Source organism: Scleropages formosus, chromosome 21, assembly GCF_900964775.1.
Source record: "Scleropages formosus chromosome 21, fSclFor1.1, whole genome shotgun sequence".
NCBI classification, from domain to species: Eukaryota; Metazoa; Chordata; class Actinopteri; order Osteoglossiformes; family Osteoglossidae; genus Scleropages; species Scleropages formosus.
The window spans coordinates 9,978,978-9,992,900 of NC_041826.1; the positions used below are offsets into that span (position 1 = coordinate 9,978,978).

Here is a 13,923-nt window from a genome sequence, read left to right on the forward strand (position 1 = left end):
TAGTTTTGGGCTAAAATAATATGGATCCTTAGATGAAAATCTTTGTGTAGGACTGGCTGTCATCTGTCTGGGAGAACGGGTTTGCTGTTTTGTCAAACTTCAGATGCAAATATAACGCTAGTCCGTAGGTGTACGTGTGTTTGTGTGTGGGAGTGCATCCCGATCATAGATGGTGACACCCCCCCCAGGAAATATGGTGTCTGTGAAATTACCTGAAGCAGAACAATTTTCTTTTCCCTGTAATGATGTATGCTGCCAAAAGGGAGGGGAACAAATCTTTCCTTTTTCTTTCCCTCTTCACTGTTTCCTCCACTTTCAGGGCCTCGCATTTCAGATCTGTTCAGAGGAAACTGGTCGCTTTCTAATGGTAACGTTAGTGTCCTTTCTCATGGTGACCTGAAATAGCTTAAGGAGTGTCTGAGGAAATTGCACAACTTGTACACCGTTCAGTTCTTTGTGCTGAGAAAGGAAAGAAACATTAAACCACATTTGGAAGGTGGGGGAATTTCTCTTATTGTAAATTGTCATTCATTAATCGAGAGGGATTTTATGTAATGTGGAAGAGTCGAACTGAGCTCAGTGGTCCAGGACAAGACTGCACCATGCAGAGAGGCTCTCTGAGGGAAGGGGGCTTCCTTATGACTACAAAGTGTGTAATGTGTTGTTTTTTCTGAATGTACTTGGCACCATGGAAAAAAAAATTGCTTTGAGTCACTCTGTGCACTGTCACAGACTATTTTTAATTGCTTTTATCATTTGTAATCAACTGCACCTACGTGTCTGATTTTGTAAGACTTCCTGTCCTTTTTAAAGCAGCACAACTGTGTGCATAAAATGGATTTTCTATGATGATACAATGGAGTGTGACCATTGACAGACTTGTGAAAAGGGACAGCTGATGATGGGGGTATCGGGTCAGTCCCTTTCAGTGCAACACAATCAAATATGTCTTATACTTTGTTCTTGTCCGGTACAACTTTTTCTTTTCTTCTCCTCGCTGGCTTTAAACTAAGTCAAAGTGTTACTTGACATATCCGGAACTGTGAAATGTGATCTGTAAAGAGCATAAAGATAACATCTGTCCTTTGCTGATACATTGACACATTTTTAATACTTTACCTGCATAATTGAGCAACTTTTGTAAATGAATCTTTTTCATGCAGATGTGTACGTGTACATTTATTCATTTAACTGATATTTTCCCCAAAGTGACTTACAATGTTAAGGTTAGTTATTTACCCATTTACACCTGGGTAGTTTTACTGGGGAATTTAGGGTAAGTACTTTTGCTCAAGGGTACTACAGCTGGAGGTGAGGCTCAAACTTGTGACCTTAAGGTCCAAAGGCAGCAGCTCTAATCACAATTTCTCTTTCTGTGCAAAACTGCCCTCCCCTCCCCTCCCCTCCCCATAATGCTGTGGATGTTGGCAGATGTGCTCTTCAGTTCCAAAAGTCTTCTAAATGTAGCGCATTGTTGACAATACAGATGCTCCTCTACTTACGATGGTACAATAGCGATACACGTTCAATAGAATCAGTACTTGGAATTTTGAATTTCGACCTGTCCCCAGGCTTGTGAAATGCGGTACAATACTTTCTCCCGATGCTGGGTGATGGCAGCGAGCCGCAGCCTCCACTCAACCACACTCAGTCTGTAGCGATCCCGCGAACGAGTGTAAACAACCAATACTGTGTTCAAAGCTTTTTTTTTTTTTTTTTTTTTTTGTTGTTGTTGTTGTTTTGCATCCAATCATGTCTACTAAACGCCCCTTGTGTGTCTCCTGTTTAAATTTGCCCAGCTGTAGGTGGTAAGTGTTCTGAGCATGTTTAAGGTAGGCTATGCTATGATGTACCAAATGTGCGGTACTCTTTTTTTTCCAACTTACGATGGGTTTATCAGAACGTAACCCCTTCGTTAATCGAGGAGCATCTGTATATGTACTTTGGAAGAATAATTCCCTGGATAAGGACTTACTTTCTTTGCTGTTACCCACTCACCCCTGGCCCCAATTCTATATTACCCACAATCAGGTTTTTATATAATTAGGTGTCTTTATAGAATTGGTTCTTTTATTGGCTCTTATTTTGGTTTTTTTTTTTTTTTTTTTTTTTTAAGTACATTACACAGATGTGCTTAGTTTGGGCATGAAATAAATCAGTCTTGGGTAATAGTGTGTTTGTGTTTTCAGCTTACATTTGAAAAATTTCTCAGACTACTAATAATTGAACCTGTGATTAAAATGTGTAAGTTATGCTTTTACTCATGTATTTTTAATTTTGACAATAATGCATTTTTTACATTTTAACATGCAGGCGCCATCTAGTGGCCAACTGAATAGTTGCACCCTTCAGGTACAGGCGTTCAGGAAGTCCAATTTTTTTGTGCTTTTATGAAAAGTATTTATTTGGCAATAATTAAATGTATTTATTTTTCAGATGTGCTGTTTTATGGTACACGAGGTTAGTGCTGATCTGAAGGTGTGTAGCAGCCAATTCAGACCTTTTATTATCCTGACTTGTTTAATAAATGCAGCAACACTAAATCAATGCATTGTCCATGTTCACATGGGTTTGGATTCAGGTTGATAATATTTTGTAGTTGTTTTGATTTTTCTTTTTTGTATGCATAGGTAAAATGGGACTTATGTACATATTTGGGTGAATTCTAAGGAAGCTAATGCAATGTTGATGTTTGTATTCTAATGGGGACTTAAGGTGACCACAAGAATAGTTGTCTGTATGTTCAAGTAGGTTTCTGTAAATGAGCAATACTAAAAATAACCAAAACAGTTTTACATTTCCCTGTAAATGGAGCAGTAATAAAAACTGTACAAGTAATAAAATAATGTGGCAAAGTTATTTGTATTTTAAAAAAATTGTATTTAAAAAATATATTAAATTCTATTTTTTACTCAATTTGTTGATGTTTAATACATAATTGTTCTGTGTGGGTACAACTCGTGTGTTTTTGTTTGTGCTTAAGTAGTTTGTTAGTCTGAACAATATTTTGTTCATACTAAATCACTGTAAAAAAAAAGTAACACACCACAGATGAACTTGATTCATTTTGCGTATTTTAAGGTGTTGCTGGTGTTCTGTGTTGTAATAAATGGACATCCCATCGCACGCCCGTGGTCCTGTCCGTCTTGTGTTCTCTGAATTCTCATGTTTGTCCTCCCTTGTTCCCATTTCTCCTGTTCCCTGCATTATGTTTTACCGTCTTGCTGTTATGCATATTTATGCGAAAGTGGGCCTGCCCCCTTCCCCCCCCCCCTCTGTACTTCACTCACCCACAACTGGATGTTAAACCAAAGGAACAGTCTGTCTCATCCCATAAACAGCAGGTCAGTTAAACCTGCTTCCTCACAAGTCCAGGCTCATCAGCAGGGTCAGAGGTCAACTTCAGCTGGCAGCAGAACTCCCATCTGACACAGGAAACATTGTAAAGAGAAACAGCACAAACAAGTTAGGATGAGGAACATGAACACGTGATGAGATATTGGCTCAATCTAATTCAATTGTAAATCAAATTTCATATCCATAAATGCAAATTCTTTAAGAAACCTGACTTTACAGAGCTCTCAAATGAAATCAAACAGTACAGTATATCACTACTAGCCAATCCAGTAATAAATTACTATTACACACTCAATCGTTCAATATTTTCATCTAATGTGTACTTGTATGCCGTTTGTTTAAAATGTATAACATCTTTATATTCTCTTTGTTGCTATCTTTGAAACTATTGTATTGTTTTATTAAAAAAATACCGAGGGGATTGACAAGTAACAGCAGATCCATAAACCTTTACAGCCAGGTACTGGCGTATCTATTGAAAGGGTAGATGTTTTTGTACTGCTTTTTTAAATTAATTCAAATACCATACCATTAAGCCGGAGCAATCACACCTAATCAGGGGAAAGCAAATAAAGTAAAAATGAATACACAATTACTTTTCTCACATGATGATCTGGTATTCAGGTGGCAACTTCTGACACAAAGAACAAACAGAGCTTTCTTATTTCTGAAAGACCGTGGCGTGGTAAAACATCGACGGGATTCGCCACAGAGGCAACAGCAGAGTAAGAAACCTCTCTAACTGTGCTCTGAATCTGCTTTTAATTCCAACAAGTTTGACTGCCCCAAACAGGAAGTCCCATTAAAGTACAACGTCGAATGGTGTCCGCGGGGATCGGCAGCTACAAACGTAAGTTCCGCAAAGGCGGCGACACATTCCAATACACTGAAAATGTATACCGTGGAAGAATATATACCCTGGTATCCGTTTACTGTAACCTAAAGGGTAAAAAATGCGTCGCTTCTGTCAAAACGCTAAGAAGAACCGTACGAAGTATTCTTTTTTGTTTTGTTTTTTTTTTTTTTTTTTTTTAAATAAATCCGTCCGATCCGCTTCGACGGGGCGCAGGCAAGCACTGTCTGTGACGAAAAGCGGATCCTTCTGTTCATTGGCCCTTCAAGGGGGCGGGGCAACGGGCGATCCCGCTCCGATCCTGGATCTGCGCTGTGTCACATGCCGAGACAGCGGACGGCGGCCGGGTGCTGACAGGTGGCCCCGCCCCTCCGTCTACTTTAGCCCTTCTCGTTTACTCTCCTGCTCCTGGAGCTCAGGACCCACAGTCACCTCCAAATCGCCATGATCTGCGCCAGGGCGACCCTCGGGGGCGTGCGCCCCATCCTCGGGCTCAGGCGCGTGCACACGGCGAGCTCGTTCCGCGCGCCCATCAAGGTAAAGAAAAGACCGGCGTCGCGAAAGTTGACAGCGCCGCGGGTGACCGCTGACGAGGGACAGATTAGTTCAGTGGCCGAGGAGGAACACAGCGGCCTGCGCTTAATAATTACAGCGTCTCGAGGGAAACAACACAAACGAAACAAACACCATGCTGCATGCATGACGGATGATCATGATCCAAATCGCGGTCTACGGTGCTGAGTGCACAGAGAAAGTGGGCTTCTAGAGCACTTCTGCTTGTTCACCCTCTACTCTTTGTGCCCCCTGTACGCGGTCCACGTGACTGTGCAGTTACCATACGGGTTCCGACGGTTTGGGTCACATTTTTATGCCTATTAATGTGACAAGTGTTATTGACTGGCCTGTAGGTGGCGCTGTCCTGTCCCTTCAGCCCCCCCAGCAGCGGCTTTGTCTTTGCACTTCTCTTTCGATACCTGCAGCTCTGACCACCTAGGTGGTGGCAACGTAGGGTTGTTGCGGGTTCGAATCCCACCTGATGCAGTATCCCTCACCAGGGTACTCACATTTAACAGTAAAAATCACCAACCGTACAAATGAGTAAATCGGTGTAAGTAGCCTAAGGCCGTAAATGACTTTGGAGAAAATTGCCAGATAAATGAATAAATGTGGAAGTGTCAACTTGATTGTTTCTAATGAGATGAAAGCAAATCTGCTCTCATACCCCTGACATATAAATTAGCGATGTAGCGCCTTTATCCCTGTAACCGTGTGTCCACAATCCTCCTGTGGTTGGAAAGAGACCTGTTAAGTCTGTTTCCTTGGCAATTTAAACCTGCCCATGATGACAGTGCTGGGGTTGACCCCCACCCCCCAGGTTGCGCCACACCCGCTGACCTCCTGACCTTCTTTCTCTCTCTTTCCTCTCCGCCGGGGTGACCGACGCGCCCCCGGTTCGATCCCGCTTTCTCCAGGCGGGGGAGCGGATTCCGGCTGTCGAGGTGCAGGACGGCGATCCGGGCAAGAAGGTGTCCATGGACCAGCTCTTCAAGGGCAAGAGAGGCATCCTGTTCGCTGTGCCCGGGGCCTTCACTCCCGGCTGCTCTAAGGTGCGCAAGTCTCCGCAACTCCCTGCACGTCGCCTAGAAACAAGAGTGAAACAATGTAAAATAATGTGTGTCAAGTCATGTAAAATAATAACCATCTGGCAGTACCTGTTAATCATGGAAAGTAAAAGCTGTAATACTTACAGCCTGAGGAGGATCACACATTCCATTTCTGTCTCTAAAAATGGTCTTTTTGTCCTCCGCCCTCGCTCGCCCTTCCCCTACCTGCCCTCCTACTCGAACCCGAACCAGACGCACCTTCCCGGCTTTGTGCAGCAGGCGGCGCAGCTGAGGAGCAAGGGCGTGCAGGAGGTGGCGTGCGTCTCCGTCAACGACGCGTTCGTCATGGCCGCCTGGGGCAAGCAGCATGGCGCCGAGGGCAAGGTGGCCGCCCCAGGATGAACCGGCAGCCATTCCTCCGTGTGGTGGTGCAAGTCCCATGAAAGACCTTGCTGTTGTACAGCTCGCAGACACAATTAAGCTGACTTGTTTTACATTTTATACAGCAGGGTAAATTTTACAGTATCGGTTCATCCTAAGGACCTTTCGCAGGGGTACTGCGGCAGAAGGCAGGCTTCAAACCCGTGACCTCTGAGTCCAAAGGGAACAGCTATAACCGCTGTGCCACCTGTTGGCCCTAGTAAAAACATTCACCCATATCACACTAAACTGTAGTCCTCTTTATATGAGTATCAGCAGAGAAATTAATATAAAGTACATGGTATTGTATGAACGCTGTAAACTTTGTCCAGTGTATTATTATAGCCGTTATTGTTTCTATAATATTTTCATGTGACGTGTCCACATTACTGTAGTTTGCATATGTGTGCATACTTGTGTAACATTCGTAGAACATATAAAGATAACAAAAATGAGAATATTGAAGCAGTTTTTTTAATCCAGTTTGCACTTTTAAAACTGTCACAGGTCCGAATGCTGGCCGATCCCACTGGAGCGTTCACGAAGGTCAGTTTGCCGCGTTTTTGGAAATGTTTGGTTATGTTCCCATGATACCCTGCTTTCACTTGTCTTTCCCATCCATCCTGCTGTCTGTTGTACCATCTACCCATTACCTGCTTCTTCCTTCATGGCACTTTGCTCACCTGTAGCGCTTACCTGCACACTGCATTTGTCCCTTGCTGGTTCACCAGGCACACACACACACTTCCTGTGAGGCTGCACTGTCGTTTGTCCCCGAGACGTTTTGCAGCTGTTCATTTGCGTCTCTCCCTGCCAGGCGATGGATCTGCTTCTGGACAATGACCAGATCGTACAGGTGCTCGGCAACAAGAGGTCCAAGAGGTGAGACCACGCGTGTGCGGTTCGCTGCGGAGCTCTGGTAACGCCGCTGCTTGGCACTTTGGTTAATTATGTGAACTGGTTCTCCTGGTGCTCCTGTGCCAACTTCTCGGGCCCCTGGCTGTGCTCAGGTACGCGGCGCTGGTGGAGGACGGAGTCGTCAAGAAGATCCACGTGGAGCCAGACGGAACCGGTCTCACGTGCAGCCTGGCCTCGAACATCCTGTCCGAGCTGTCGTAAAGGAGCCCCCCCAACCCCCACCCCGCTCACAGCCTCACACACACACCCACCCGTTTGAGTTACAGCCTCTGCACTACTTCAGTACCTTTTCATGTCCTTCCAATTAATTTGTGGCTATAATATTTATACCAATAGAAAAATTTGAAAATATTCAGCTTCGCAGTAAGCTCAGTCAAGTGTTTCAGGATGCAAGATTGTAATATAGTGCAATACAACAAAGATGTGCACAATAATGAATTATACTGTGCTCTGTACTATACTCTGCTTTCTAAGGTTTTCCATACATACCTTCTAGCAATGTCCTAATAAATTAAATTTCATCAGAAAACTGGTGTGGAATATTTTATTTGTATGACACATATTTTACAATATGTGACAGCTTAGCCATGGCAGGATGGCAGTACAGCCACTCTAATATAGACATTCATACCTCTACAGTTAAACACTACAGAAAACAAAGAAGAGTTGCTAACCAAATGTTTAGGTATAACTAGGACAGAAGTAAACATGCGGTACCTGAATTTGAAATGTTTATTTATTGTGGTCATAAAGCAGGCAGAAAGATATAATAAAATAAATAAACAAAATAAAGCTTGTTTATTAAAAAAATAGCTGTATATCTACTATTTACCAACTTGGAAACAGTCGCAGTTCTCCAGTGGGATCCTACAGGAGTACAACTCACTCAAAACAAAATATAACAACCGAATAAAAACTACAATATGCACTGTAAATATAGTAATAGGATGTTGAACAAGGTAAACACACATTCTAAAAAAACCAAAATAAAAACCGACATTCTCATTAAAACTAAAATAACTTAAATAGCCATAGCTCACTGCATTTGTACACCCCTGTGCAGGAGCACCATATGTCCATGTCATAATTCTTGGTGCTCCTAGTAGCAGTTTTATGGCTTAAAGTGACATGAATATTCACCCCACCCCGCATGACATATTGGGTAAATATCAGTCCCTGCTGCATGGTGGGAATGTCTCTTTACCCAATAACTGTAAACTCCACTAAGCTTATAGAAACTGTAAATAACACCACTCTGCTTATGCTATAGCCGTGACACACTGGGAACCAGTGGCCTTGAACCCACTCCAGTAACATCATTCATATATTTGGTAATTACAAAGAACCACAAAAAAACAAGCACCCACTAAATAAGTGAGATATCATTTTCCTTGATAAAGCAGCAACCAACCAAAGTAAATAAGCATGTTATTAAATGTAATACATGACATTTTTTAACATGATGTCCTGTAACGAAGGAATGAAATGCATGGAAAAAAAACTCTTATAAAAAACTTCAATCTACTGTAACTTGTTCATCTGACCTATCTGAGAACATCACACAGCCCTGCGTGATACACACCAGCCATTTTCACTGCAGCTGTGTGTTGTGTCTCATCATGTGATTTATGTAAACTGTTGGTTTTTAAAAACCAAAGTGGTCTATGTAATCCAGTAACATTCTGACAAACGAGAGCAGAGCTGCGATTAAAAGTCAGCATAAGCAGATATGAGATATACTTCATAACTGGTTACATTAGCTTTACTTTCATGCCAGAAAGAATTTTAAGTGTACGTTTTCACTCACATCTTTGAAAAAACACTATGGAAAGATCAAATCACCTTTAAAACATGTTTTTATAGTCTTGCATATCACTTCTTTTAGCTCAAATCTTTATGGAAAGTACGACAGTAAGAAGAGTGAGGTAAGAAGCGGAGTAGAAAACTGTGTGTGGATCTGTCCCATTGTGAACAGGAAAAGGCATGAGAGGAGTGTTCGTCTCTGGTGCGTGAAGAAGAGTACTCAGCTCTGATTGGCTGAACAGATGCAGCCCGAGTGCTCATCTTACCGAACGCCCATGTCTCAGGCGAAGGTGAGGGTCGGTGTCCTGTGACTCTTGTGAGGACACACCCGTCCACATCCCGTCTTCAGCTTCCACTCCTTGCTGGGAGCAGTGCGGCTCCTCCATGCTGACCTCTGCACCCCCTGTTTCGACTGCCCCCAACAGCAGCGGGGCCTCCTCCGTGGGGTAGCTCATCGCTGTCGTACACAAATACAGACAACCAAATACAGTGATGGACAGCGAAGACACTGATGGGACAAAAGCAATGGCTAACGTTGCTTTGGCAGTGTTTCAGGTGAATCCAAACAATGTGTCTGAACAAGGTGACTGAGCCATTGCTGGTGTCAAGATGACGTGGACGGCATTCCATCTGCTCACCCAGCGTCCCAGCAGACCCAATGCGCTTGCGAGCCTCCTCCCGCCTCTGCTGCAAGCGAGTTGCGTCCCCCATCATTACCTGGCACATGGAAAACAATAAAATGCAGGCGAAGCACAATGACATTTATGAGGCCCACCTACTGCATGCATGCAGGAGACACACAGTGACATTATCCCTTAGCACACACACACCAGTGACACCTGGGAAAATCACAGTGACATCATCACTGACTGTGCACACAAACCACAAAGCACTACAATCATAATGGGTGGCATGGTGGTACAGCAAGTAGCACTGGTGTCTCACAGCACCTGGGCGATGCGAGAGGACGTGGGTTCGATCCCTGCTCTGTGTGGAGTTTGCATGTTCTCCCCATGTCTGTGTGGGTTTCCTCCGGGTGCTCCAGTTTCCTCCCACAATCCAAAGACATGCTGTTCAGGTTCATTCATAGTGTGTGAATGATAGAGAGAGTGTGTGTGTTCCACTGATGTATGGATGAGTGACCCAGTGTAAGTAGTGTATCTAGCAGTGAATAAGGTGTGTGGGCTGATAACACTACATAGAGTTCATTGGAAGTTGCTTTGGAGAAAAGTGTCTGCTAAATAAATAAATGTAGTGACATTGTCAGCTACCAGATATGAACCAATCACAAATGCAGCAGGAACAGCCAGTGGGAGCAGTGATTAGAGCTGTTGTCTTGCATTCAAAGAACCCACTGAGTCCCACTTCCTGCTGTAGTACCCATAAGCAAGATAGTTACCATGAAATTATTCAGTAAAAGTTACCCTGCTGTATAAAACAATAAATAACTACATAGCTTAATGTAGAAGCCTACAATTTTGAATACTTTGGAGGAAAGCATGAGCTAAGTAAAAAAGTTAGTCAGGACTGCAGAGAGTTGAAGCAATGTATTAGTCATGGACTCACCCTGACTCTGACCTGCTCCGGGGGCCAAATCCCACCCCACACAATCTTCAGATAGCTCATGAGGACTATGGTGCTGAGAAAGATGAAGTTAGTGACCACGCCCACCACAGCCGACAGCAGAGGGAAGTTGCACAGGAAGTACCTGACAAGGAAGATGGAAAACAAAACCAAGAATCTGTCAAAGAAAGGAGCTTTCAGGGTGCCAAGAGGTGGAGGGAAGGACAAAAGAAAAAGCCAACAGATTAATACACGTCAATCCCATCAACAAACGAATACCGTCCATACTTGGAGCAACAGTCTTACATGCATTTGTGTGTGCATATATGTGTATGAATGAATAAATTTAAACAAGTTTCACTTTGCGCCATTTTGCCAATCTGGGTTTTCTATTGTTCGATTCCCACTGAAAGATGTACTGTGAAGCACTTGGGAACAACATATTTGCTAAGTGAAATAAAAATAGAATGACTGACACTGCATGATACCTGATGCCAGTGAAGTGACCATGGATTCGGAGCTGAGCATCATAGATTTGGATCTTGCGAGTCTGGATCTCAATCAGGGCTCCAGTGGTGGGCTGGTACTGGAAGGAAACACCAAACAACAGGTGCATCACCAGCTGTCCTGGTTACTGGTGCACAGTCTACTTAAACAGAATGATCTTGTTCAAGGACACTAGAGCAGGCTCACCAGTGACACCTAAAGCAGCAACCTTTGAGAGACAAGTCTTTAACCACTAATCCACTTTCTACCTGGAATCCTGTTGTAAGTTAGTTACCTACTTACTGATGCACACATTAAGAAGGCTGTGTATTTACACTTGTTAAAGGATGTGAGCTGTTTCACGCACTATATTGCTGGAAGTGCCCTTTTCAACAGATGGCTCATCTGAAGGTAGTCAATGAAATAAATGCCCCACCAGGCAGAACTCACAGGATTATCTCTGTAGTCAGAGAACAGTTCCACCTTCACCAACTGCTTCTCCTCCAGCAGCCCCAACAGCAGGAGTGGAGAGAATGCCAGAGTGCTCAGGGTCTGCAATAGCTTGGAACGGTAGTGCAGCATGACCTGATGGGATACACACCAAGGCATGAGTGGATGAGAGGAACGTGCAGAGCCAGACCAGAAATGTGCCAACACAAAGAGCAGTGTGACACATCAAATGACAGATGGTTTTAAGAGATGCCTAATCCTTTGGCTAGAGGGAGAAGATTAAAAGATGGAGGGAAACATATGCGCTTTAGAGAGCTAAAAACATACAGTACACATGAAGGACTTGGGGGAGAACAGAGGGGGGGAACGATGGCAATGGTGCGGTGTGATCAACTCACTGAACGAGCCACAGATGAGACAGTGTGACCCTCCTTGGAGTAGCAGGACATCTTGACCATGAACATACCCAGCTGCTGATTAGTTGGCGATTCAGGCATTTCAAGCTCCAGAGAGATCCGATAAGGCTGGCCATATGTCATTACCTAGTGAAGACAGAGGGGACGGGGCCACAGGCAAAATTCTACATCGTTAACCCAAGGACTGTTGTGTCTGACAGGCTTTTATGAGAAAAGTGGACGAGCTCTAAGGTCAGGGGATCTGACCTACCTTGTGTACGTCGTTTCTCAGGAAGGAGACGTTAGCCATGGGGAAGGAACAGAGGGCCGAGACTGAGGAGTTACAGTCTGTCCTTGGGCGTTGGAAAGAAGAGGAACAGAATGACAAGTAGAAGAGAAGGGAAACTGCAAAAAATTACAGAATTATCATCACTATTTCACTGAAAAATCATTACCAGTCATTTCATAGCTGAATGATGGTAATGCTAAATTTTCACATTTCTTACTTGGAATGTATTCTGGAATATTTATATTTAAAGGCCATTTTGCTCCACTTATATGTTCCTGAGACTTAGCCATTCATTTTGTCCACCGTAGAGGACACAACTTTTAAGATGGAAAATCCTAATCCACTTTATAGTGTACAATCTATGCTTTTAAATGACACCGCATATTTTGGGGTAAGGCTTGGTCATCTTCATAGAAATTGGAAAATTATATCCAAAACATAGGGGGGGGCGGTGGCACAGTGGGTTGGACCGGGTCCTGCTCTCCGGTGGGTCTGGGGTTCGAGTCCCGCTTGGGGTGCCTTGCAATGGACTGGCGTCCCATCCTGGGTGTGTCCCCTCCGGCCTTACGCCCTGTGTTGCTGGGTAGGCTCCGGTTCCCCGCGACCCCATTTGGGACAAGTGGTTCAGAAAATGTGTGTGTGTATCCAAAACATTTTTTCTCATGGGTCTTAGGAGATCACGCAGAAATACAGCACATTATTTTACAATTTATCCACTAGAGTCCACAAGGATTTCAAACTGAAGGTAACGACAAGATCACTGGCTCTCTGTGCAGTAAACCCCCCCCCTCCCCAACGGTACCTGTAATAGTAGTGAACGGGTGCTGCGAAGCTGGCGGTCGGCACGTAGGAGTAGTAGAAGCTGGCGTACAAGAAGACGGCCACCCAGAGCTCTAGGACCACAGCGCAGAGCAGGATGGCAGCACGCATCAGGGTACGCCGCAAATACAGCACGATCACAGCTGTCCTGTCCTGGAGCCAGAGCAGTTTTGGTACCATGTTGCTGGCTGTTCCGGTGCCTTCTTTCCTCACTCGCGACCTCTCTGTCTTCAGCTGGGGACACCCTGGGCCTGCGTGTGCATCACTTTGGGAACTTTAGTCAGGAGAGGAATCACACTTTAGTCCTTTCTCATATTTTTTTTTTTTTATTTTACACGTATTTTTATAAAGCAAATTTTTACGATCTTAACAGAAGTGTAACTAACAGTTTGCCGACACCTTCACCTGCTGCAGCTCTGAGCCAAAGATCGCAGTGAGTGAGGGATGACTTTTATCCAGTCATCTTCCACTCACTGCCCTGCTGTTGTTTATAATTTAAACACTAATAATATTACAGAGGAGACCCACCTCACCTGTCCTGTGCCGATGTTCCTCACTCCAGGAAACAACAGCTTCATCTAAACCCACTATGTACAGTAACAGTGTGTCAACGGCCCGGGAGCAGAACTGTCCTCACTGTCACTGTGCAGCAGCAGGATGTCAACTTTTTCTGGACACAAACGAAACGAAACGACGGGAGGTTTTATTTTACGCGACCTGTGGACATTCAGTGAGAGCAAACAGGAAAAAAAAAAAAAAAAAAAAAAAAAAAAAAAAAGTGACCCTTCGGGAAAGTAAATACAGCAATTTCACTACTACTCACACTGACACTATCTATTTCCCAGAGTTAGTTTGTAGTTTATCGTCCAAATCGCCACTCAGTGTCTGTCTGTGTCACATTCGTCACCATCGTTCCCCAGTCACGTGACTCATTACTGTAATAATTACAGCACAACATGATCATTT

The 13,923-nt window shown here is 43.9% G+C and overlaps 2 protein-coding genes and 1 long non-coding RNA gene across 3 annotated transcripts; 1 reads left to right on the plus strand and 2 right to left on the minus strand.

The window, feature by feature from the left end:
* Positions 1-24: 24 nt before the first annotated feature.
* On the minus strand, positions 25-4,447 carry LOC108920303 (uncharacterized). Its single transcript, XR_001964985.2, has 3 exons — positions 3,954-4,447; positions 3,291-3,425; positions 25-1,054 (listed from the first exon to the last, which is right to left on the minus strand). It is a non-coding gene; the product is annotated as an uncharacterized LOC108920303 (long non-coding RNA).
* Positions 4,448-4,497: 50 nt separating this feature from the next.
* Positions 4,498-7,671, plus strand: LOC108920301 (peroxiredoxin-5, mitochondrial-like). The gene is made up of 6 exons (XM_018728938.2): positions 4,498-4,747; positions 5,683-5,817; positions 6,067-6,198; positions 6,742-6,780; positions 7,052-7,116; positions 7,245-7,671. The coding sequence occupies exons 1-6, from the start codon at positions 4,655-4,657 to the stop codon at positions 7,351-7,353; spliced, it is 573 nt and encodes a 190-aa protein (XP_018584454.1). The 5' UTR covers positions 4,498-4,654; the 3' UTR covers positions 7,354-7,671.
* On the minus strand, positions 7,672-13,582 carry LOC108920299 (seipin-like). Its single transcript, XM_018728932.2, has 9 exons — positions 13,496-13,582; positions 12,941-13,231; positions 12,121-12,202; positions 11,853-11,996; positions 11,455-11,589; positions 11,007-11,104; positions 10,522-10,663; positions 9,594-9,672; positions 7,672-9,412 (listed from the first exon to the last, which is right to left on the minus strand). The coding sequence occupies exons 2-9, from the start codon at positions 13,135-13,137 to the stop codon at positions 9,213-9,215; spliced, it is 1,077 nt and encodes a 358-aa protein (XP_018584448.2). The 5' UTR covers positions 13,138-13,231; positions 13,496-13,582; the 3' UTR covers positions 7,672-9,212.
* Positions 13,583-13,923: the final 341 nt, after the last annotated feature.